The following is a 24,509-nucleotide window of genomic DNA, read 5'->3' as shown; positions in this document are numbered from 1 at the left end:
TCCTGAATACTGGGATTACAGGCATGAGCCGCTCATTGTACCAGGTTTGGAAAAGGGTGTTTGCAGATGTAACCAAGTGAAGAAGAACTCATACTGGATTAGATGGGCCCTAATCCAGTAACTTCTGTTTTAGAAAGAGAAACATGTGGCTGCATATGCAGAAGACAAAGGAGAGGCCAGAGGCAGAGATTGGAGCGATATGTCTAAAAAACAAGGAATGCCAAGGATGACAGGCAACCATCAGAAGCCAGTATGATGCAAGGAAGGATGCTGCCTCCTCCCAGCCTCCAAAACTGTGAGAGGATACATTGTTGTTGTTTTCAGCCCCCTCATTTATGGTAATCTGTTATGGCAGCTGTAGGAAATACCTATCGCTTTCCTGTGATCTTAGAAATGAACGCGAATTTGCTCAGCTCCCCAACAGGCAGAGAAGAGCAGCAGCGTGCTCCGGGACCCTCGGTGAGTCAGGGTTGGAGGGTGGGGGTCAGGATTCCTTCTTGGCCAATCTTGTATACCTGAGCCTTGGCTCTGATCATGGCACGTGCCTGCTCTAGTGCCTCCAGTGACTCACCACATCTTATGAGATGCCTCTGCCTGCCATTCAGGGCCATCAGGAGTCAGGCCCTGGCCTGACCCAAACACAGAGAACATAGGCTTTGGAGATCTTGGGCAAATTTCTTAACTCCTCCAAGCCGTGGTCCTTTCCCCCGGAAAAATGAAGAGACTAGCACAGACCTGACAACACTCTTAGGAGCATGAAATCTTTGGACGGATCTGACTCAGCACAGTGTGTGACATGCAGTGGGAGCTCGGTACTTTTGCGTTCCCTCCTCTTGCCCGGTTGTTGGATGTTCGACACTAACTGCCTTCTGCATGGGCCCTTTTCCTCCTCTGCACCACTCTCTCCTGCCTCCGTCTACAGCAGTCTGCCCGTCCTTCCATGCTCCAAGTCCACTTCCTTCCTCAAGAGGGCCCTGGTCTGGGCACTGGTTGACTACAAGTTATTTCTCCTGCAATGGGAAATGGGCTGCCAGACTTTCAGAGACCCAAGTGCGATCTCCACCACTACAGAGAGCTGTCTCACTGGTGGAGTCCCGTGACAGTCATGCTTGACTCTAACGTCTTTGGGGGCCGTGAGAGCCATTAGCAAAGTGCACTTTTCATTAAGGGGTCCAGCGAGTGGCCACTCAGTCAAGTCACAGGGGGAAGTATGTTTGGCTTTCTGCTCCTGTTCAGGTCATCAAATGAACCTATGAGCCCCAAAGCAGCTCTTCCTAGAGGGGGAGCAAACGAAGGATGTGCGTTCTACATATATATGTGTTTAGAAGCTTCTGGCTTAGCTGGGCCCGGTGGCTCAAGCCTGTAATCCCAGCACTTTGGGAGGCTGAGACGGGTGGATCACGAGGTCAGGAGATCGAGACCATCCTGGCTAACATTGTGAAACCCCGTCTCTGCTAAGAAAAATACAAAAAACTAGCCGGGCGAGGTGGTGGGTGCCTGTAGTCCCAGCTACTTGGGAGGCTGAGGCAGGAGGATGGCATAAACCCGGGAGGCGGAGCTTGCAGTGAGCTGAGATCGGGCCACTGCACTCCAGCCTGGGTGACAGAGCGACACTCCGTCTCAAAAAAAAAAAAACAAAAAACCAACAACAACAAAAAAAACCCAGAAGCTTCTGGCTTTATGTTTAGCCACAGGAAAGGGCCCTGGATTGAGATTCAGGCCACATGGGTCCTCATATTGGTGTGGCCACTAAATTACTGCATGGCCATGCACCTGTGCTGTCAGGGCCTCAGTTTCCTCATTTGTAAAGCCAGGGGAGGTTGACTAGATTATCTTGAAGGGCCTTCCAGACAAGGCTCTTCCAGTTCTGACAGTCTGTGCTCGTGACGGTCCCATGACTTTGAAAATAAACACATGGTTAATGTTCATTCTACAAACACTTGTCACACATTAGTTTGGTGACTGGCATTATGCTAGAAGTTGGGGATACAAAGTGTGAATAAAATACAGTCAACAGCCATAAGGAGCCTGTAGTCTATTGGGGGAGGCAGAGAGTTAAAGACGATATTACAGGCCGGGCGCAGTGGCTCGCGCCTGTGATCCCAGCATGTTGGGAGACCAACGTGGGCAGATCACAAGATCAGGAGTTTGAGACCAGCCTGGCCAACATGGTGAAACCTCGTCTCTACTAAAAAAATACAAAAATCAGCCAGATGTGCTAGTGCGTGCCTGTAATCCCAGCTACTCAGGAGGCTGAGGCAGGAGAATCACTTGAACCTAGGAGGCAGAGGTTGCAGTGGGCCGAGATTGTGCCATTGCACTCCAGCCTGGGCAACAGAGATTCTGTCTCCAAAAAAAAAAAAAAAAAAAAATTAGCCGGGCATGGTGTTGGTTCCCTGTAATCCCAGCTACTCAAGAGGCTGAGGCAGGAGAATCACTTGAACCTGACAGGTAGAGGTTGTAGTGAGCCAAGATCATGCACTGCAGCCTGGGCAACAGAGCAAGACTTAAAAAAAGACAATATTATAACAAGGCAAGTGCAGAGGTAAGGGTACACACAAGGGAGTGTGGAGAGGCGATGAGTAGGCCTAGGCGGTTTACCTGGAGAAAATGGTATCCAAGCTGGCTGTCTAAGAATGAGTAAGACTTGGCCGGGAGAAATGGCAGGAGGAGGTCACATCAGTAGATAGAGCCGCATAAGTCATGGCAGGAAGGGAAAAACCAGTCTCACCAGCATGGGGAGAAGCATAGGCTATTCTCTGTGGCTGGTTCATAAATTAGGAGTCCAGGAGAAAAGAATGAGGCTGGAGACATAGGCAGGTGCCAGACCTGAACGTTCTCACATTATACTGAGGAGAGGGAGTGTACCCTGTGGCTGATGCGAAGCCACTGTGAAGGTTGAAACGGGAAGAGGGAAAAGGTCAGATGTTGGTTTGGTTTGGTAAATCCTGAAGGTGGCGTTGGAGGGGCAAGTTGAAGGGAGGAGAGGCTTCGGAGCCTGGAGGAGGAAGGCTGGCTGTGGTGTGGATGTGCTGTTTGTAGGTTGGCAGGGGCTGGAGGTTGCTCTAACTGCATCTTTGCGGGGGAAGCACCCGGTCAGTTCTGCTGAGCTCTGGGGGAGCAGGTGGCTTTGGGAAACTAGTGAGGATTTAGGGCACGTGTTGAAGAGAGTGGGAGAGGGAAGAGAGGCGGGACAAGGGAAAAGAAGGCTGGATGGGAGGTGTACTGCTGCTGGAACAAACTGCCACGAACGTAGTGGCCTCAATCAACACAAATTCCCAGTGCTGCAGGTTAGAAGCCCACCACGGGCCTCACTGCGCTAAAACCAAGGTGTCTGGTAGCCACCTTAAAGAAGCAAAAAAAAAAAAATAGTTTTTTTTGTTTTTTTTTTTGAGACAGAGTCTCACTTTGTCGCTCAGGCGTGAGTGCAGTGGCACAATCTTGGCTCACTGCAACCTCTGCCTGCCGGGTTCAAGCAATTCTCCTGCCTCAGCCTCCCGAATAGATGGGATTATAGGCATGCACCACTATGCCTAGCTAATGTTTGTATTTTTAGTAGAGACGGGGTTTCACCATGTTGACCAGGCTAGAGAAATAGGTAAAATTAATCTTAATAATTTATTTAACTCAACATGGCCAAATACTATCATTCGATAATTAATTAATATAATATTATCAAGATATTTTGCATTCTTTTTGTTTTACTAAGTCCTGAAAATCCAGTGTGTAGTTCATACTTGTAGTGCATCTAAATTTGGGCCAGCTATGGTTTAAGTGTCAGCAGCAACCCGTGGCTGGTGACTGCGTACTGGGCCACACAGGCTGCCATGCTCTCCCCATCTCTTTGCAGGTTCATCTCATTCCTGTCTCTGCCCAGAGCCATCTTCCACTCCTAGCACTGCCTCCTTTTCTCCAGAGACTTTTCACTATCTGCTATTTCATTAGATTTTTGTTTACTGTCTGCCTGCCCGCCTCCACCAGAGGCTATAAATCCCATGCAGGCAAAGACCTCTCTCTCTGTCCTTTTTAGTGCTAGATCCCCAGCAACTATGTGACATTCACGGGAGACTCTCCACAAGTGTTTACTAGATGACATTGAAGATTCCAGATTCGTCCTGTGTTACCTCTGAAGTCAATGTCCACTGAGTGGGGTGTTGGAGGAGGGGGAGAGAGGAAGGAGCATTATGTAAGACATAAGGTGGGAGGAAGCTGGCCCAAATCCTCTGTGAGATGAAAGGCTGACTCCTGGATGTCAAGTTTAGGGCTGGGACTCCTGATCGCAGCGTTTCCTTCCAGCTGTGACCCGGTTGTGTGTAGTTTCATCCACTGGCTTATCCGGTTTGATGAGAAACCATCCACCAAGCAGCATGTCTGCCTGCTACCAGTAGATGGGGCAGTGTCATTAAAAAAGCACGCTTTGCAGTTTCTCACCTGTTGCCCAGCTCCAGTTTGCTGACGTCTGTTCTGGAGTTGCCCCGTCTCAGATCTGTGATGTAGACTCCTACGTGGCGCTGCCAGCTCTCCCAGCTGAAGAAATGCAGCCTTATTTGTGATGTGTGTTTCAGGTGGGGTGGCCAGCTTCTTCATATGGTGAGGCAGGCCCTAGAGGCTGGCACAGGTCCAGGCCACAAGGGAACAGCGGGTTCTCCTCCAGGGCATGACTCACATCGGGGTGTTCACATTGGCCTAGAACCTTTCTGTTCTCCCAAGGTTGAAAACAAGCTTATTAGGAAGGCGGTCAAGGCGTGACATAGCCTCGCCAACAGGAGCAGCTCTGTGGGCCTGGGCCGCTGGGACTGGCACTCTGGCTGCTGCTGAAGAGCCCGCCCACCAGTGGACTCCTCCCTGCCTCTGTGGGCCACTGGTGTCCATGCCACTGCATGAAGTGCAAAGTAGTGCCTCTCGCTGAGTCTGAGACCAGCCTTAGCTCCTGCTACTGCTCCCTCTTCCTCTTCCCCAAACCCTCTTGAGCCTTGGAACTTTGAGCCATTTGGAAATGATCACTGCTTGAATGTGATGTCTGCTTTTGTGGATCAAGATTATGGACCAACTAAAGGTCACTTAACACAGCCTCATTTGTTATGTTTTTACCAGAATTTCTTGTTCTTTAGAGTGTGTACTATCTCCTTCATTGCCACTACAAGGCAGTCCAGAAATTTAAGGATTAATATTGGCTTAAATGGCTTATTATAGTACTAACTACCTCATTCCAACAGCGTGTCTGGTATCCCTCCATTAACCCATCAGTGCAGCTGAGGAGTAAGGCATTATAGCTCTGGTTGAAGGACCCTGTGGGGCCACTTAGCCATGAAGAGGCCATTCCTTCCCTTGGAGTCTAAGAGAGCCAAAAAACACAATCAGGAAGCTTTCTTCTTTCATTGTTACAAGCTCCATCCTAATTACTACATGTGTATGCTCCTTCTTTTCTTTTCCCTTCTCTTTCTTTTCTTTTCTTTTCTTTTCTTTCTCACTCTGTCGTCTAGGCTGGAGTGCGGTGGCGCCATCTCAGCTTATTGCAACCTCCGCCTCCCAGGTTCAAGGGATACTCCTGCCTCAACCTCCCAAGTAGCTGGAATTACAGGCATGCACTAACATGCCCGGCTAATTTTTGTATTTTTAGTAGAGATAGCGTTTTGCCATGTTGGCCAGGCTGCTCTTGAACTCCTGACCTCAAGTGATCCACCCACCTCGGCCTCCCAAAATGCTGGGATTACAGGCATGAGCCACCGTGCCTGGCCTTATGCATGCATTTTCATGCTTCTGTAATTTTGCTGCCCTCTATACCCAGAAAGTCCTTCAGTCTTTTCCTGTTTGGATAAATTCTGTTCATCTTTCAAAGGTCACCACCTCCATGAAGCCTTTTCTGATCTTCCTAGTCACAATGAATGCTTTCTTCCTCCAGCTTCTCATAGTGCTTTGAGTCTTTCTCATAGCGTTCAGCCCACTCTGTCTTCTTGTCCACATGCATATCTTGCTCATTAATTCTAGTTATTGAGTGCCTATTTGTACCACACTGGGGATACAGGGTACTTGCAGAGAACCCAAAGTCCAGTGGAAGCCCAGAGTTGGGTAGAGTTTACAACCTTCATTGAACTAGGAGGCAGGAATCCCGTCTGCTCCTAGCTCAGGGCCTGGCACCAAAAGGTAGTCAGAAAAGTAACTTAAATGGAAACTCAGCACCAGTGACTCTTGAGAAAACTCAGAGTTCAAAGGAAGGTCAAAAGTTGGCAAAGGTAGAGGATGGGCAGGGATCAGTTTTATTTTGTTGGAATATCCCAAGGGAATTTCCAGGAGTAGTTGCAGTGACTCTGGCATGAAGACGTGGCGTGGAAGCCAGAGACCTCAAAGATCCCCGGTGGACTGGGATGGTGGGAAGGGATCGCTGTCCTCCTCCAGGACCGGGCTGGGAGTTTGATGCAGGATCATTCGGACATTTATCCCACTCCAGCTATAAGTCTTTTTGCTTTGACTGACCATACTATAGAGGCAAGCGGGCTGTTTCAAGGGCCCAGAAACGAGTTACTGGCTAAGGGTCAAGCCGGTCAGAGGACAACTACACTGTCCAGTTGGCACATGATAAAAGCAATACTGATGCAATTATCACTCCCATTGGAGGGTGGCCAGGCATTATTTGTCACTCAAATAAAAAAATAGCATTTGAATTTTTACTAGGAATTCTCATCCAAAATATGCCCATGATATAATGACACCACACAACCGGCTTGCCAAAGTAAACTAAGTCCTAACTACACACGAGCATTACTTAGAAATTGTGTGTATCTCAGAAAATTGCTCTACCCTGAGGCCCGACAGCAGGAGTGGGTCTTGCTGGGGTTCGGATGGGGAAGCGCCTTATTCATTGATGATATTCTACAGTAGTCTCCCCAGTCATGTTACCACTCACCTCACTTTACACTGTCTGCTGCTTACCTGTGAATACGAGCTCAAGATAGTGAGAGATAAGCCTTGTGTTTTCTGTGCACCTCTCTTTTCTTTAATGGAACACAATTCTGAAAATAATATTAAACAGCACCCAGTCATTCTCAGAAAGCCGCCACACAAGGAAGAAACCACTATTTTCCCAAACTTTTTGCACAGGAAATTATAATCTGTAGTCTCATCTTCTGCCACCTCCCTCAGAAGTTTCGATCTAGACGTACATGTATTCAGCGAGTTGCAATTCAGCCTGGGGGTGGAGTGTCAGGATTCAAGTCTTTTTGCTGCGGGGTAACCCCAGGTCCCAGTGATTTCCGTAGACAAAAGAGGTGCTGGTAAATTTGGGATGTAATTGCCGGATTGGACCGGTCTCCCCGCTCCCTTGACCAATGGCTGTCACCCGGTCCCTTTAAGAGACCAGGAATCCGTCCGGCGTCTGAGCCCCAAACAGATCCTCTTCTCTGCTCCTCCCCTGTCCCCGCGCGGCGAATGGTTCGCGCCGGCCTATATTTACCCGAGATCTTCCTCCCGGACGGCAAGGATGTGAGGCAGGCGAGCCGGCCACCACCGCTCGCAGCACCGGAGAGGGCGCGCTGCAAAGGCGGGCAGCAGACCGTGGAGAGCCCAGGAGCGGAGCTGGACACCGCCTCGAGGGAAGAAATGAGGTAGCGGTGGTCCCCGGACCCGGCCATGCTCGCCCCCTGCCCTCGGAGCCCAGCGCTGTCTCGGCCAAACCAGCCCGGACAGTGAGCGGGCCGAGCGCGAGTCCCCGGCAGAGCGAAGATGCAGTGAGTCCCTGCGGGACTGCTGCGCGGGGCCAGCCGCGGCCAGCCGGACCCAGCATCCGACAGCACTTTGGGCGAGCTGCTGATTCTGAGACCAGCCCAGCGGAGGGGCTCTCCGTCTCCAGCACCCCTCGGAGGTGGGGAGCACCGGCCCCTGGGCACAGTCACTGTAGAGTTTCCGCGGGTTTTGGCCCCAGTCCTGGGGGTTGTGTGTGTTAGGGGATCCTCTTCACGTTCGCCGAGGAGTTCCCGCATTATTCTCGCACCATCCCGGGTGCTGTTTACGGGGCTCTCTTTATTTATTTGCACGCGCGCTTCTAGCTTTTTTCCTGACATTTTCCACTCCACGCTCGTTCTCTCTCCCTCGCATTTTGTTGCTTGCCTGAGACTCTTTGCCCTCGCCCTTGCCCAGGCTGGGGTAATTCTGTGTGCGCGTGTGTCCCTCCCCCCCTCAACCTTTTTTGCACACTCGAAGCTGAATATTTTCTTTTTTTAGAAAATGTACCCCCACCCCCTGCGGGGTTCCTAAGCACTCTGTCTCCTCCCCTCCCCCCAACTCCCTACCACTGGGCCGCTCCCAGTAGTTTTATTCTTCGATCTTGCCCGGGCCGAGCCCGGCAGGGGCCGGTGGCTCAGCGGGCCTCGCACCCGGCGCTCCGCCGCCGCCGCCCAGCTGCGCCGGGGCGCCCTCCGGAGATGCTACCGTGGAAGAAGCACAAGTTCGAGCTGCTGGCCGAGGCGCCGCCGCGGCAGGCGTCCAAGCCCAAGGGCTACGCTGTGAGCCTGCACTACTCGACGCTCAGCTCTTTGGCGCGGGCGTGCCCCGAAGGCGCGCTTAGCCGGGTGGGCAGCATGTTCCGCTCCAAGCGCAAGAAGCTGCACATCACCAGCGAGGACCCAACTTACACCGTGCTCTACCTGGGTAATGCCACAACCATCCAGGCGCGCGGCGACGGCTGCACCGACCTTGCTGTGGGCAAGATCTGGAGCAAGAGCGAGGCAGGCCGTCAGGGCACCAAGATGAAGCTGACAGTGAGTGCGCAGGGTATCCGCATGGTGCACGCCGAGGAGCGCGCGCTGCGCCGCCCGGGCCACCTCTACCTGCTACACCGCGTCACCTACTGCGTGGCGGACGCGCGGCTGCCCAAGGTCTTCGCCTGGGTGTACCGGCACGAGCTGAAGCACAAGGCCGTGATGCTGCGCTGCCACGCCGTGTTGGTGTCCAAGCCCGAAAAGGCGCAGGCTATGGCCCTGCTGCTCTACCAGACGTCGGCCAACGCGCTGGCGGAATTTAAACGCCTCAAGCGGCGGGACGACGCGCGTCACCAGCAGCAGGAGCTGGTGGGCGCACACACCATCCCGCTAGTACCGCTGCGCAAGCTGCTCCTGCACGGACCCTGCTGCTATAAACCGCCAGTGGAGCGCAGCCGCAGTGCGCCCAAGCTCGGCTCCATCACCGAGGACCTGCTCGGGGAACAACAGGAGCAGGAGCTGCAGGAGGAAGAAGAGGAAGAGGAGCACCCCGAGGGCTGCCCGGAGGAAGAGGAGAACCATGCGGCAGAGGGAGATCCAGCAGAGGAGGCCGAGGCGCAGCAGGCGCTGGTGGTCGCCATGCACTTTGAGTGCGGGGACTTGTTGGACACTCTGGAGAATGGCCGTGGGGAGGCGCTAGGGGGCGGCGGGGGCTCCCTGGGCCCGGGGGCCGGGCCGCCGCCTCTGCTGCTGGGCAGTGCCTCCGACATGAAGGCTGAGCTGTCGCAACTTATTAGCGACCTGGGCGAGCTCAGCTTCGGCAACGACGTGCGCACCCTGCAGGCCGACTTGCGGGTGACGCGCCTGCTGTCGGGCGACAGCACGGGCAGCGAGAGCTCCATCGAGGGCGGGGGCCCTGACGCCACCTCCGCCACCGCCGGGGACTCGTCCGGCCAGGCCGACGGCGCCAGTGCAGACGAGTCCCACTCGGGCTGAGCTCCGCGCGTCGCCGGCGCTCCAACGTGGCTACCCATCCGTGGTCCCGACAACCTCCCTGTCCCTTGCCCGCCCCAGGAAAGGGAAAATGGGGCATTTGGGGCCCATACCTACACTTGGAGCCCAGGCCCGGCGTTCTCCCTGACCGCTTCCCCCTACCTCCCCGCCCCCGCTCGCGCCCCAGCACTTCTGGCTCTATTGCGCATGGGGATGCGGGGAGATGTGAGAGGGGAAAGCCCCGCTAGGAGGGAGAGAGAGGCAGCCCTCTGGGGTACGGGTGAGGGAAGGCTGGCTGAAGTTGCTGGTCTCAGGCCGTAGGTGCCTGGCCAGTTTCCTGTTTGTGGGGCACTGGGGCCTGAGGAGGAGGGGTTCACTTCCTCCTCCTACCCCCTGGGAGAGGCCCTGCGCTGTCACTGACATCTCATTTTAAAAAAACTGCTCTCAAGGTGTTTGAGGCTTTATGCAACCCTTTAGCCCTCGGTTCTTTTTGGTGTAAGAACTCCGGCTGTTTACCTCAGACTCAGACCCCTGAAATTTTGCCAAATTCCTCACATAACTGTTTGGGGGGTGGGGGGAGATGAAGGAGAATTGCATTTTGTTTACAGTTAAAGACATCTAATATCTTAAAAAGGAGTTTTCCTTTAGAAACACACACACGCCCTTCCTCTTGCTGAAACGATCTCACTCCATGATACTGTGTAAAATATTTTTGCACTGTTGTGAAGTATTTTTGACTTTTTTCTGTACATAACTGTGTTCTCAGAGCTGAATGTTTATATCTTTTGCTGTGCAAAAGAAACATGTAAAATGTTGTTCAGTTGTATATACAGAAATGTGTATAAAACATTTTGTTATTTTTTAAAAGTAGCACTGTTCTGGTTCTGTTTGCACGCCAGTGGGGAGAGAATAAAGAGGAAAATTTAACAGAACAGGTGAGCGTCTGGAACTGCTGCGTTGGGGTGGAGAGGCTGTGTCCTACCCTGGGATGGTGTCATAGGACAGTCTTTGGCCTTTCTTGTGCTTGGAGAGAATTAGGAAAGGAAGGTCCACTTTATGCGCCATCTGGGGCCTTCCTGGACCTCCACAACTCCGGGTGCTGGGTCTGGGACCAGCCTTTTCATGTATTATCCTGTATTTTTCACTAATTTAAGTTTTGGGAGTGTGGTCTTTTTCTGGTCTTTTGGAGAGGCCAGAGTGAGCTCCATATCACACTCTCAGACCTGTGAGATTATTTTTGGAGGAGTGACTTCCAGGTCTGCCGAGATTTTACCACCTCCTTCTGTGGGCCATGCTAGTAATCAAGCGTAAGGAGACTACCTTATCTTTTCCATTACAAACAGCTCAGGGAGCTTTAAAGATGAACTAGAAACCTAAAGAGGAGTTCTCTGAGGAGTGGGGCCATCTCTGTTTTTCCTGGGAGGAAAACCAAGTAGAGAGAAAAGTTGACAAGTTCCGATCCTGGTGTGAGTGAGTCATGGTGCAGGTGGGCGGGTGGCTGGGCAGGCTGCAGAGCCCATTTCCTTCCCTTCTACAACCCAGCGTGACCCAGTGGGGGGATAGCGCGAAGGTCGAGGTGGAGAGGAGCTGTTAGAGCGCAGTCTGGGTGTGCATGTTTCAGCGCTTTCATGCTTTCTGTGTGTTTGTTTCTGTTGTAAACTCCAAACAGATGTCTCTAGTTTGGCTACACCCGATCAGCTGGAAGTTGTAATAAGATGCTGCCAAAACTGTGCCTTCTGCAAATTATATTTTCCTTTTGCCCCTTCGGGCCTCTCTTCCTGTGTTGCAGAAATGGATCTCACTCCTGGCCTTCCCTGGTGTCCTGAGGCCACTTTGCTTTGTTTTCATCATAAATATGTTCCAAGCAGCTAGACCTAGAAATCCTAAGGAGTCTGGAATTCACTGAACCATAGAGGAAAGTGGGGTGAAAGATTTTTTTCCTAATTAACGGGAATGGTTCAGGCATAGAACTATCTTTAAGAAAGAAAAGCAAAGGGGGCGAGTGGAAAAAATATATATATATATCTTTTTTTTTTCTTTTTGAGACAGAGTTTCGCTCTTGTCACCCAGGCTGGAGTTTGGTGGCGCGATCTCAGCTCACTGTAACCTCCACCTCCTGGGTTCAAGCAATTCTCCTGTAGCTGGGGTTACAGGCATGCGCCACCATGCCTGGCTAATCTTGTATTTTTAGTAGAGACTGGGTTTCTCCATGTTGGTCAGGCTGGTCTCGAACTCCCGACCTCAGATGATCTGCCCACCTCAGCCTCCCAAAGTGCTGGGATTACAGGCGTCAGCCACTGCACCCGGCTGAGTGGAAAACATTACAAACATTACAAAAAAAAAATTCAGTCTCTTCTTAAGGGCATTAGACAAGGTCCAGGCCTTTGAATCTATTGTATTTTGGCTTGGTTGTGAGCCCCGATCCCTCTCCCTGATACCTCAGATACACATCATTGAATGACATTAAAAACCCCAGCTAGAGAGAGGCCAGGAAAGTCCAGTCTCAGCCCACCCACCCATCCCAGCCCTTCCACCCATCCCAGCCCTTCCACACCAGTGCACTCACCTGATACGCAGAGGGCTGTGTGGGCCATCACTAGCCTGTGTGACTATATTTCACATTTGAAATTATTCCCATGCATAGCCAAGTTCCTCTGCTGTTTGAAACCAATGAAGAGGTGAGACAGAGTGAAGATAATATGGCTAATACTTGGGAGGCAGGCAGGGTCTGTGCATCTTCATTCTTATCTAGTGTCAGTGTCCTGTGAGAATACCAGTGTTGGCTTTCATCTGTGACTGATAGGCATGTGGTGATTGGTCCAAAAGTTCAGGCAAATGGCATTGAAACCAACACCATCAATAAATATAAAGCAGCCATCTCTTTAAAGTCTGACATTTCCTCTTACGTGATTTATAAATAGGAAGGGGGGCTTGAAGGCTGAGGAGGAGGAAGAAGAAAATAAGCAGGCTGGAAAGAGCCAGCTCCCTTCCTCCTCCGTCTGTGCCCTCCCCATCTCTCCTTCCTCCCCTCTGCTTTTTGGCATCAATCCCCACTGCACCCCGGAGCTCTGACTGATGTAATTCTAGAAGAGATGCGAAGGTGACACGTGATTCACCTCTTCTTGCTTCTCAGTCTTCCAGGGATGATATCACTAGAGTAAGAAGAGATGTTTTGAATGAAAATAAAAGAAAGACCCTAAAACTACTTTGCTCTTGGAGCTCAGAGGGAAAAGAATGGAGCAACAAAAGCAAAGCTAAGTCATTAGCTAAAATACACCTTCCAGAAAACACCTGAAGTCTGGTTTACTCATCAAATTTAGCTTTTCCTTCTTGCAAAGTGAGGCTCTTGTTTCTTCATGACTTAACCTGATGGTACTTTAAATGCAGTGAGACACTTTCCACATTCTTTCCCAGCCTAGGTCATGCTCCATGTTCAACAATGCAGTGTTGACTGCATGAGAAACAGAGTGGCTTCCGGCGGCGTGCAGTCGCCCAGGGGAGGCAGTGTGAGTCGGGGAGGAGGCATTCATCCACTTCTCACAGCACAAACATCCCAGGTTCACTTCTACCATTTGTTGCATATGTGAGCAGGAAGGTGGGAGGAATAAAATGGCATAAAATAAACAGTAGTGTTTCATACCCTCCCAACTATTACAGCTTCAGAGAACCCCCTCCACACACACGTGAGTGTGCACATACATGGTTTCCCTAAAGAAACAGCTCTCGCTGCCCCACAGTCAGCAGAACAGATTTTAAACAAATTAACAAGGCTCTGTTACACTAAGAAAGCACAATGCTTTCCCAGGGGACAGAACTGTTTTTGAGGGTTCTGCCTGTGAAGAGAGAGACCACTGGTTGGTAGAATCTACCCCTGGCACCACATTGGAGATTTAAAAATCTCACTGGAGTTGCCAAGGATTATGAGAAACATGCAAATTCTATTAGGAGCAAGTTGCTGTCTTTTCTAACAGGATTTAGTAATTTAATAAGTAGAACTCTTTCCTCTGTGTGGTATGCATCAGTAGTCCAGCATCTGCTGGTGAGTGATGCATGACAGAGCTAGAAATGTGCAGGGACTGCTGGGGTAGGAGCCATGGCTGACACATGGGCAACTACTCAGGGCTCCAGGCAGCCAGGAGGGTGCTCGGCCCAGGGCGCTCTGCACTCTCTGCTCCAGGCTTGTTGCACATGGCCACTGTCTTAGTCCATTTAATATTGCTATAAAGGAATACCCGAGGCTGGGTTATTTATTTATTTATTTATTTATTATTATTTTTTTAACCATTATTATCCAAACATTATTATTATTTTTATTATACTTTAAGTTCTAGGGTACATGTGCACAATGTGCAGGTTTGTTACATATGTATACATGTGCCATGTTGGTGTGCTGCACCCATTAACTCGTCATTTACATTAAGTATATTTCCTAATGCTATCCCTCCTCCTTCCCCCCTCCCCACAATAGGACCCGGTGTGTGATGTTCCCCTTCCTGTGTCCAAGTGATCTCATTGTTCAATTCCCACCTATGAGTGAGAACATGTGGTTTTTGGTTTTCTGTTCTTGCGATAGTTTGCTGAGAATGATGGTTTCCAGCTGTCTCCATATCCCTACAAAGGACATGAACTCATCCTTTTTTATGGCTGCATAGTATTCCATGGTGTATATGTGCCACATTTTCTTAATCCAGTCTGTCACTGATGGACATTTGGGTTGATTCCAAGTCTTTGCTATTGTGAATAGTGCCGCAATAAACATACGTGTGCATGTGTCTTCATAGCAGCATGATTTATAATCCTTTGGGTATATACCCAGTAATGGGATGGCTGGGTCAAATGGTATTTCAGTTTTAGATCCTTGAGGAATTGGCACACTGTTTTCCACAATGGTTGAACTAGTTTACAGTCCCACCAACAGTGTAAAAGTGTTCCTATTTCTCCACATCCTCTCCAGCACCTGTTGTTTCCTGACTTTTTAATGATTGCCATTCTAACTGGTGTGAGATGGTATCTCATTGTGGTTTTGATTTGCATTTCTCTGATGGTGAGTGATGATGAGCATTTTTTCATGTGTGTGTTGGCTGTATGAATGTCTTCTTTCAAGAAGTGTTTGTTCATATCCTTTGCCCACTTTTTGATGGGGTTGTTTGTTTTTTTCTTGTAAATTTGTTTGAGTTCTTTGTAGGTTCTGGATATTAGCCCTTTGTCAGATGAGTAGATTGCAAAAATTTTCTCCCATTCTGTAGGTTGCCTGTTCACTCTGATGGTAGTTTCTTCTGCTGTGCGGAAGCTCTTTAGTTTAATTAGGTCCCATTTGTCAATTTTGACTTTTGTTGCCGTTGCTTTTGGTGTTTTAGACATGAAGTCCTTGCCCATGCCTATGTCCTGAAGGGTATTGCCTAGGTTTTCTTCTAGGGTTTTTATAGTTTTAGTTCTAACATTTAAGTCTCTAATCCATCTTGAATTAATTTTCGTATAAGGAGTAAGGAAAGGATCCAGTTTCAGCTTTCTACTTATGGCTACCCAATTTTCCCAGCACCATTTATTAAATAGGGAATCCTTTCCCCATTTCTTGTTTTTGTCAGGTTTGTCAAAGATCAGATGGCTGTAGATGTGTAGTATTATTTCTGAGGGCTCTGTTCTGTTCCATTGGTCTATATCTCTGTTTTGGTACCAGTACCATGCTGTTTTGGTTACTGTAGCCTTGTAGTATAGTTTGAAGTCAGGTAGCATGATGCCTCCAGCTTTGTTCTTTTTGCTTAGGATTGTCTTGGCAATACAGGGTCTTTTTTGGTTCCATGTGAACTTTAGAGCAGTTTTTTTTCCAATTCTGTGAAGAAAGTCATTGGTAGCTTAATGGGGATGGCATTGAATCTATAAATTACCTTGGGCAATATGGCCATTTTCACGATATTGATTCTTCCTATCCATGAGCATGGTATGTCCTTCCATTTGTTTGTGTCCTCTTTTATTTCACTGAACAGTGGTTTGTAGTTCTCCTTGAAGAGGTCCTTTACATCCCTTGTAAGCTGGATTCCTAGGTATTTTATTCTCTTTGAAGCAATTGTGAATGGGAGTTCATTCATGATTTGGTTCTCTGTTTGTCTGTTACTGGTGTATAAGAATGCTTGTGATTTTTGCACATTGATTTTGTATCCTGAGAGTCTGCTGAAGTTGCTTATCAGCTGAAGGAGATTTTGGGCTGAGACGATGGGGTTTTCTAAATTTACAATCATGTCATCTGCAAACAGGGACAATTTGACTTCTTCTTTTCCTAACTGAATACCCTTGATTTCTTTCGCTTGCCTGATTGCCCTAGCCAGAACTTCCAACACTATGTTGAATAGGAGTGGTGAGAGAGGGCATCCCTGTCTCGTGTCAGTTTTCAAAGGGAATGCTTCTAGTTTTTGCCCATTCAGTATGATATTGGCTGTGGGTTTGTCATAAATAGGTCTTATTATTTTGAGATATGTTCCATCAATACCGAATCTATTGAGAGTTTTTAGCACGAAGGGCTGTTGAATTTTGTCAAAGCCCTTTTCTGCATCTATTGAGATAATCATGTGGTTTTTGTCTTTGGTTCTGTTTATATGCTGGATTACGTTTATTGATTCGCATATGTTGAACCAGCCTTGCATCCCAGGAATGAAGCCCACTTGATCATGGTGGATAAGCTTTTTGATGTGCTGCTGGATTCCGTTTGCCAGTATTTTATTGAGGATTTTTGCATTGATGTTCACCAGGCATATTAGTCTCAAATTCTCTTTTTTTGTTGTGTCTCTGCCAGGCTTTGGTATCAGGATGATGTTGGCCTCATAAAATGAGTTAGGGAGGATTCCCTCTTTTTCTGTTGATTGGAATAGTTTCAGAAGGAATGGTACCAGCTCCTCCTTGTACCTCTGGTAGAATTCGGCTGTGAATCTGTCTGGTCCTGGACTTTTTTTGATTGGTAGGCTATTGCCTCAATTTCAGAGCCTGCTATTGGTCTATTCAGGGATTCAACTTCTTCCTGGTTTAGTCTTGGGAGAGTGTAAGTATCCAGGAAATTATCCATTTCTTCTAGGTTTTCTAGTTTATTTGCGTAGAGGTGTTTATAGTATTCTCTGATGGTAGTTTGTATTTCTGTGGGGTCGGTGGTGATATCCCCTTTATCATTTTTTATTGCATCTATTTGATTCTTCTCTCTTTTCTTCTTTATTAGTCTTGCTAGCGGTCTATCAATTTTGTTGATCTTTTCAAAAAACCAGCTCCTGGATTCATTGATTTTTTGGAGGGTTTTTTGTGTCTCTCTATCTCCTTCAGTTCTGCTCTGATCTTAGTGATTTCTTGCCTTCTGCTAGCTTTTGAATGTGTGTGCTCTTGCTTCTCTAGTTCTTTTAATTGTGATGTTAGGGTGTCAATTTTAGATCTTTCCTGCTTTCTCTTGTGGGCATTTAGTGCTATAAATTTCCCTCTACACACTGCTTTAAATGTGTCCCAGAGATTCTGGTATGTTGTATCTTGGTTCTCATTGGTTTCAAAGAACATCTTTATTTCTGCCTTCATTTCGTTATGTACCCAGTAGTCATTCAGGAGCAGGTTGTTCAGTTTCCATGTAGTTGAGTGGTTTTGATTGAGTTTCTTAGTCCTGAGTTGTAGTTTAATTGCATTGTGGGCTGAGAGACAGTTTGTTATAACTTCTGTTCTTTTACATTTGCTGAGGAGTGCTTTACTTCCAACTATGTGGTCAATTTTGGAATAAGTGCAATGTGGTGCTGAGAAGAATGTATATTCTGTTGATTTGGGGTGGAGAGTTCTGTAGATGTCTGTTAGGTCCGCTTGGTGCAGAATTGAGTTCAATTCCTGGATATCCTTGTTAACTTTCTGTCTCGTTGATCTAATGTTGACAGTGGGGTGTTAAAGTCTCCCATTATTATTGTATGGGAGTCTAAGTCTCTTTGTAAGTCTCTAAGGATGTGCTTTATGAATCTGGGTGCTCCTGTATTGGGTGCATATATATTTAGGATAGTTAGCTCTTCCTGATGAATTGATCCCTTTACCATTATGTAATGGCCTTCTTTGTCTCTTTTGATCTTTGATGGTTTAAAGTCTGTTTTATCAGAGACTAGGATTGCAACCCTTGCTTTTTTTTGTTTTCCATTTGCTTGGTAGATCTTCCTCCATCCCTTTATTTTGAGCCTATGTGTGTCTCTGCATATGAGATGGGTCTCCTGAATATAGCAAACTGATGGGTCTGACTCTTTATCCAATTTGCGAGTCTGTGTCTTTTAATTGGACCATTTAGTCTATTTACATTTAAGGTTAATATTGTTATATGTGAACTCGATCCTGTCATTATGATATTAGCTGGTTATTTTGCTCGTTAGTTGATGCCGTTTCTTCCTAGCATTGATGGTCTTTACATTTTGGCATGTTTTTGCAATGGCTGGTACCAGTTTTCCTTTCCATGTTTAGTACTTCCTTCAGGATCTCTTGTAGGGCAGGCCTGGTGGTGACAAAATCTCTAAGCATTTGCTTGTCTGTAAAGAATTTTATTTCTCCTTCACTTATGAAACTTAATTTGCCTGGATATGAAATTCTGGGTTGAAAATTCTTTTCTTTAAGAATGTTAAATATTGGCCCCCACTCTCTTCTGGCTTGTAGAGTTTCTGCTGAGAGATCCGCTGTTAGTCTGATGGGCTTCCCTTTGTGGGTAACCCGACCTTTCTCTCTGGCTGCCCTTAACATTTTTTCCTTCATTTCAACTTTGGTGAATCTGACAATTATGTGTCTTGGAGTTGCTCTTCTCAAGGAGTATCTTTGTGGCATTCTCTGTGTTTCTTGAATTTGAATGTTGGCCTGCCTTACTAGATTAGGGAAGTTCTCCTGGATGATATCCTGCAGAGTGTTTTCCAACTTGGTTCCATTTTCCCCGTCACTTTCAGGCACCCCAATCAGATGTAGATTTGGTCTTTTCACATAATCCCATATTTCTTAGAGGCTTTGTTCATTTCTTTTTACTCTTTTTTCTCTACATTTCTATTCTTGCTTCATTTCACTCATTTGATCTTCAATCACTGATACTCTTTCTTCCAGTTGATCGAGTCGGTTACTGAAGCTTGTACATTTGTCACGTGGTTCTCATGTCATGGTTTTCATCTCTATCAGTTCGTTTATGGTCTTCTCTGCATTGATTATTGTAGTTATCCATTCTTCCATTCTTTTTTCAAGGGTTTTAGTTTCTTTGCGCTGGGTACATAGTTCCTCCTTTAGCTCTGAGAAGTTTGATCGACTGAAGCCTTCTTCTCTCAACTCATCAGAGTCATTCTCCGTCCAGCTTTGTTCCGTTGCTGGCGATGAGCTGCGTTCCTTTGGAGGGTGAGATGCGCTCTGAGTTTTTGAATTTCCAGCTTTTCTGCACTGCTTTTTCCCCATCTTTGTGGTTTTATCTGCCTTTGGTCTTTGATGATGGTGACATACTGATGGGGTTTTGGTGTGGGTGTCCTTTCTGTTTGTTAGTTTTCCTTCTAACAGGCAGGACCCTCAGCTGCAGGTCTGTTGGAGTTTGCTTGAGGTCCACTCCAGACCCTGTTTGCCTGGGTATCAGCAGTGGAGGCTGCAGAAGATAGAATATTGCTGAACAGTGAGTGTTGCTGTCTGATTCTTGCTCTGGAAGCTTCGTCTCAGAGGTGTACCCAGCCGTGTGAGGTGTGAGGTGTGAGGTGTTGGTCTGCACCTAGTGGGGGATGTCTCCCAGTTAGGCTACTCAGGGGTCAAGGACCCACTTGAGCAGGCAGTCTGTCCATTCTCAGATCTCAGCCTCCGTGCTGGGAGAACCACTGCTGTCTTCAAAGCTGTCAGACAGGGACATTTGCATCTGCAGAGGTTTCTGCTGCTTTTCGTTTAGCTATGCCCTGTCCCCAGAGGTGGAGTCTACAGAGGCAGGCAGGCCTCCTTGAGCTGCAGTGGGCTCCACCCAATTTGAGCTTCCTAGTGGCTTTGTTTATCTACTTAAGCCTCAGCAATGGCGGGCGCCCCTCCCCGAGCCTGGCTGCCACCTTGCAGTTAGATCTCAGACTGCTGTGCTGGCAATGAGGGAGGCTCTGTGGGCGTGGGACCCTCCTGGCCAGGTGTGGTATATAATCTCCTGGTGTGCCATTTGCTAAGACCCTTGGTAAAGCACAGTATTAGGGTGGGAGTTACACGATTTTCCAGGTGTTGCGTGTCTCAGTTTCTCTTGGCTAGGAAAAGGAATTCCCTTCCCTCTTGTGCTTCCCAGGTGAGGCGATGCCTCGCCCTGCTTCAGCTCTCGCTGGTTGGGCTGCACCCACTGACAAGCCCCGACTGTCAGACACACCCCAGTGAGATGAACCTGGTACCTTGAAAATGCAGAAATCACCCATCTTCTGTGTCACTCAGGCTGGGAGCTGGAGGCTGGAGTTGTTCCTATTTGGCCATCTTGGGTGCCCCCGATTTATTTATATTTATTTATTTATTTATTCAGAGACAAAGTTTCACTCTTGTTGCCCAGGCTCGAGTGCAATAGCATGATCTTGGCTCACCGCAACCTCCACCTCCCAGGTTCAAGTGATTTTCCTGCCTCAGCCTCCCGTGTAGCTGGGAATACAGGCGTCCTCCACCTCACCCGGCTAATTTTGTATTTTTTTTTTAGTAGAGACGGGGTTTCACCATGTTGGTCAGGCTGGTCTTGAACTCCTGACCTCAAGTGATCCACCCGCCTAGGCCTCCCAAAGTGCTGGGACTACACGCATGAGCCACCATGCCCAGCGAGGCTGGGTGATTTATAAAGAAAAGAGGTTTATTTGGCTTAAGGTTCTTCAGGCTGTACAAGAAGCATGGTGCCAGCTTCTGCTCTGGTGGGGCCTCAGGCTGCTTCCACTCATGGCAGGAGGTGAACTGGAGCAGAAATCACATGGCAAGAGGAAGGAAGTAAGAGAAGGGGAGAAGGGCAGTGCCAGGCTCTTTTGAACAACCTGCTGTCATGTGAGTGAGAGAGAACTCACTCATTGCCTCCATCTCCCCATAGGGAGAGCATTAATCTATTCATAAGGGATCCACCTCCATGACCCAATATCTCCCATTAGGCCCCACTTCGAACACTGGGATCAAATTTCAAGATGAAATTTGGGGGAACACACATCCAAACTACAGCAGCCACACCTGGATCTGGCTTTACCAGTAGCCGGGGCCGTTTCTGTTCCTTCTGGCTCATCCCTGTGCGTAGGCCCAGTGTCCCCTAGACCAAACCTCCACTGCTGGCTCCAAAGCTCTTGTGACCCAATTGGAGCAGCCTTGACTAACCATCGTCTTGGTGGTTTGAATGGTGAGAAGATGGCCCTGGAACTTGGCACTCCTTCCTTCCTCTTTCTTGAGCTGCTCGGTGGTACCAGAAAAGGACCTTGTTTCTAACCCCCACGGGGAGTGACACTTCTGAAGGCTTCCTCTTCTCCCCTCCTCTTCATCTCTAGCCCATCCCGTTTCTCCATTTCACACCTCATTCCCCTATGGCCCAGCTCCCCACCTGAATTTCTCCTTTCCACAAACCTAGCTGAGATCTTATATTGCCTGAAAGAAAAGATAGCCCAGGCTTTAAGGGAAAATCAAACCAAACACATAGGCATCAGCCAGCACCAATCCTGTAATTCCAGGGCATGCTCAGGGACCAAGACCCATGGGTCCAAACTCCTAGACTGATGCGCGTTTAATAGGCTTCCAGTTATTTTATTATTATTATTTTTTGAGACAGAGTCTTTCTCTGTTGCCCAGGCTGGAGTGCAGTGGTGTGATCTTCACTCACTGCAACCTCTGCCTCCAGGGTTCAAGTGATTCTCCTGCCTGAGCCTCTAAGTAGCTGGGATTACAGGTGTGTACCACCACGCCCAGCTATGTTTTTAAATTTTTAGTAGAGGTGAGGTTTCGCTGTGTTGGCCAGGCTGGTCTCGATCTCCTGATCTCAAGTGATCTGCCCACCTTGGCCTCCCAAAGTACTGGAATTATAGGCGTGAGCCACTGCGCCCAGCCTAGGCCTCCAGTTTTTATGGCATATAAATAAATTGTTAGCTTTGGGATGGCAGAAACTGGCATTTGGATTTCTCCTTACTTTCCCCCTTGTTTGTATTCCCTCATTTCATACACGGTAGATGCTTGATGAGAACTATTTCTGATGTTGTTCACCAACCCCCCCATTCCCCAAACCAAGTGTGAATGAATATGTACTGGATGCATGACGCTGGAGGTGAGGAGGCTGGGCGTCTGTCTTCCTGGGGAGAACGCTGCTGGTGGGTGGGGTGGCAGCCCCCAGGGGAACTTTGTCCTCTTTTGCCCCCACCCTTGGGATCTGGTGTGGTGAGACCCCATCCTAGAAGAGTGGGTCTATTTTGTGCATGGAGAAGCTCTTGCAATTGTATCATTGTTATGAATCATCTGTGTCCTTCCTGGTTGGCTGAATTCTTCAAGGACAGGCGTATGTCTCAGGCAGCTCTGATTTGCCACACTTAACACAGGGTCTGGCACCTAGTAGGTACTCAGGAAATGCAAAGGAAGGGGTAAAGGAGTGATTCCACTCCAGGAGAGGAGAACAGGTCTAATCAAGCTCAAGGTCACTGTCCAGAAGTAGGAACCAAGGTTTCAAGGATATATGTTTGGTGAGGAGGGAAGACTGGAAATCATTCAATTCCTCAACTCTCCATGAGGTATATTTAATTCCCAAGAATTTCCTTGGAATGTCCCTGACCTTCTAGGGAGGGGTGGTTCTGGTTTGGAGAAGGATGGTTTATTTGGAGTCGACTTTGAGTGGAATTGGAGTCTTATCCCTGCTCATCCCAGCCCCAAATTAACTGCCCAAATCTCCCTAAATTGTGCCCAGTGAAGACTCAAACAATGTGACAGTGTGGCAGAAAGCCAGGGAGATACGGGTCCAGGCCTGGAGTGCCCCAGACTTCCTCAGTGTGTGAGTCAGTCAAGTCACTTCCACTCTCCATCCCCTGGATCCTAACAGGTAAATGGGCGCCTTGTGTCAGACAATAGCAAGACTTTCACTATTGTGACGTAAAGAAGCCAAGGTTAAGGTCAAGAGTGTTTCTCCCTTCCCCCTTTCCCTAGCAGGACAAAACAGAAGAAGCCTCTGACTATGGGCTAGAAACTGAGGACAGAGCTAGTCTTCGGGACCTACGTTCCTGGACCTTCACCAACGTCTGGTTTGGAAGTGACATTCCCTTGGCCAAGCCAGGAACCACCTGGTAGATATCCCTTTCATTACCTCAAAACTTAGAGGCCATGGTGGGTTCTGAAACGGGAACTGGCACTGAATCCAAGGGCCAAGTTAGGGCTCAGAGAAGTGCAATCACTTGCCTAAGATTACTCAGCAAGTTGGGACCAGAACTCACAGTCCCCTGACTCCAAGTCCTACACTCTTTTCCCTGAATCCTTTACGGTGGGGATAAGTTAGTATGGAGGCAACCCAGGTGCTGTCCAAGGAAACTTGGCAGAACCTAAGCATCTGATCAAAGGCCACGAGGGCATCTGGCAGCCGGGTGTTTGGGGCTTCTGGCAAGGGAGACCAAGACCCACTTGAGGAAGTCTGGGAAGAAGAGTGAGTTGTTGGCCTGGGAATGCTTCCCTGTCTGTCCTGCAGCAGGCTCCTCCTGCTCCAGGACTCACCCCCACCCTGGATTCCTTCTCTAAAACAGTTGGGTCTTGGCTGATGATTGGGGAGTCTCCCTACTCTCTGCTCCAGGATCAGCCAATCATGACTCACCAGCTCACTTCAAAATCTTGTACCCTCTTTCATCCTGAGAGCCAGACACAACCTCATCACCCCTTGGTTACAATCCTTTCATTTTACAGATAGGGAAACTGAGGCCCAGAGAGGGGAAAGGACTTATGCGTGTGCCACAGGAAGCTTACAACAGAGCCAGGATTAGAACCCAGGTTTTGTTTTCCCCAGTCTCTTTCTAAGATGCCACACTGCCCTCTTTCAGACACTCAGCAACAATGCAGGGAGCCCCACTGCCCTGGGGACACCGGTCAGTTGTATGTGTGTGAATCTCAGGTCTCTCCCCGTTCTCACGCTGGTAAAGTCTCCACTTTTGCCACCTCAAGCTATTGTTCCTCAGTCTACAGTGAATATCCCAGACACTCGCCTAAATGACCTTTCCATGGACCTGACAGTTTAGTAGGGGACTCCTGAATATTAAAAGTCTTTGAGATCTAAAAGGCCAAATATTAAGGCTATTTTTAGGCACCATGATGGGAGGAGGCCAGAGTGGGCAGTAGCAAATATTTCAGTGCAGGGAGTACTTTTAATCACTTTGTAGATGTTCTTCTAACAACATAAGCCACATTCCTAAGGGTTCCAATCTTGCAGCTGAACTCCTGCTCAGAGAAAGAGAAGATGAAGTTTCCAAGGTCACATGAGTTCAAGGAGGGAGGGTGGGTAGGGACGCTGGGTCCTACATCAGCACTCTCTCAGTTCTGTGTTCCAGTTCAGGGCTTGCCAATGATTCCCAGGTACCATTTACAGATCTACAAAACCATCAGCAGTTCCTTACCCGCAGCTTCTGTCTGTCCTCCCCCAAGGCTTCCCCTGTGGAGAAACCTGCCTTCATCTTTGTATGTCGACTTGCCCGCAGTGGCTCTGATTCCTAGGGGAACCCTCACTGGTGCTCACCACCTGATTTCCAGTAGAGGAGCTCATCTCTTCGAAAGACCAGCATGTGATTCAGTGCTACTGTTTGTGTCTGCACCAAACCACGCTGCTTGTCTGAAAGAGATGCACAGACACACCCAGGTATATGAGGCTTTCCCTCTCTTATGTCTGCAGCA

At 48.5% G+C, this 24,509-nt stretch overlaps 2 protein-coding genes across 2 annotated transcripts in view; both read left to right on the top strand.

Moving 5' to 3' along the window:
- Positions 1–24,509, top strand: part of LOC102137563 (uncharacterized) — a 186,781-nt gene that overhangs the window by 6,012 nt on the left and 156,260 nt on the right. The window lies entirely within an intron of this gene.
- FAM43A (family with sequence similarity 43 member A) lies at positions 7,474–10,553 on the top strand. The gene has a single exon (XM_015444894.4). It carries the CDS (start codon positions 8,418–8,420, stop codon positions 9,687–9,689), a length of 1,272 nt encoding a protein of 423 aa, XP_015300380.2. The 5' UTR covers positions 7,474–8,417; the 3' UTR covers positions 9,690–10,553.

Source organism: Macaca fascicularis, chromosome 2, assembly GCF_037993035.2.
Source record: "Macaca fascicularis isolate 582-1 chromosome 2, T2T-MFA8v1.1".
In the NCBI taxonomy this organism is placed as follows: domain Eukaryota; kingdom Metazoa; phylum Chordata; class Mammalia; order Primates; family Cercopithecidae; genus Macaca; species Macaca fascicularis.
Note: the sequence above shows the minus strand (reverse complement) of the source record. Positions and strands in the feature narration are given on the sequence as shown.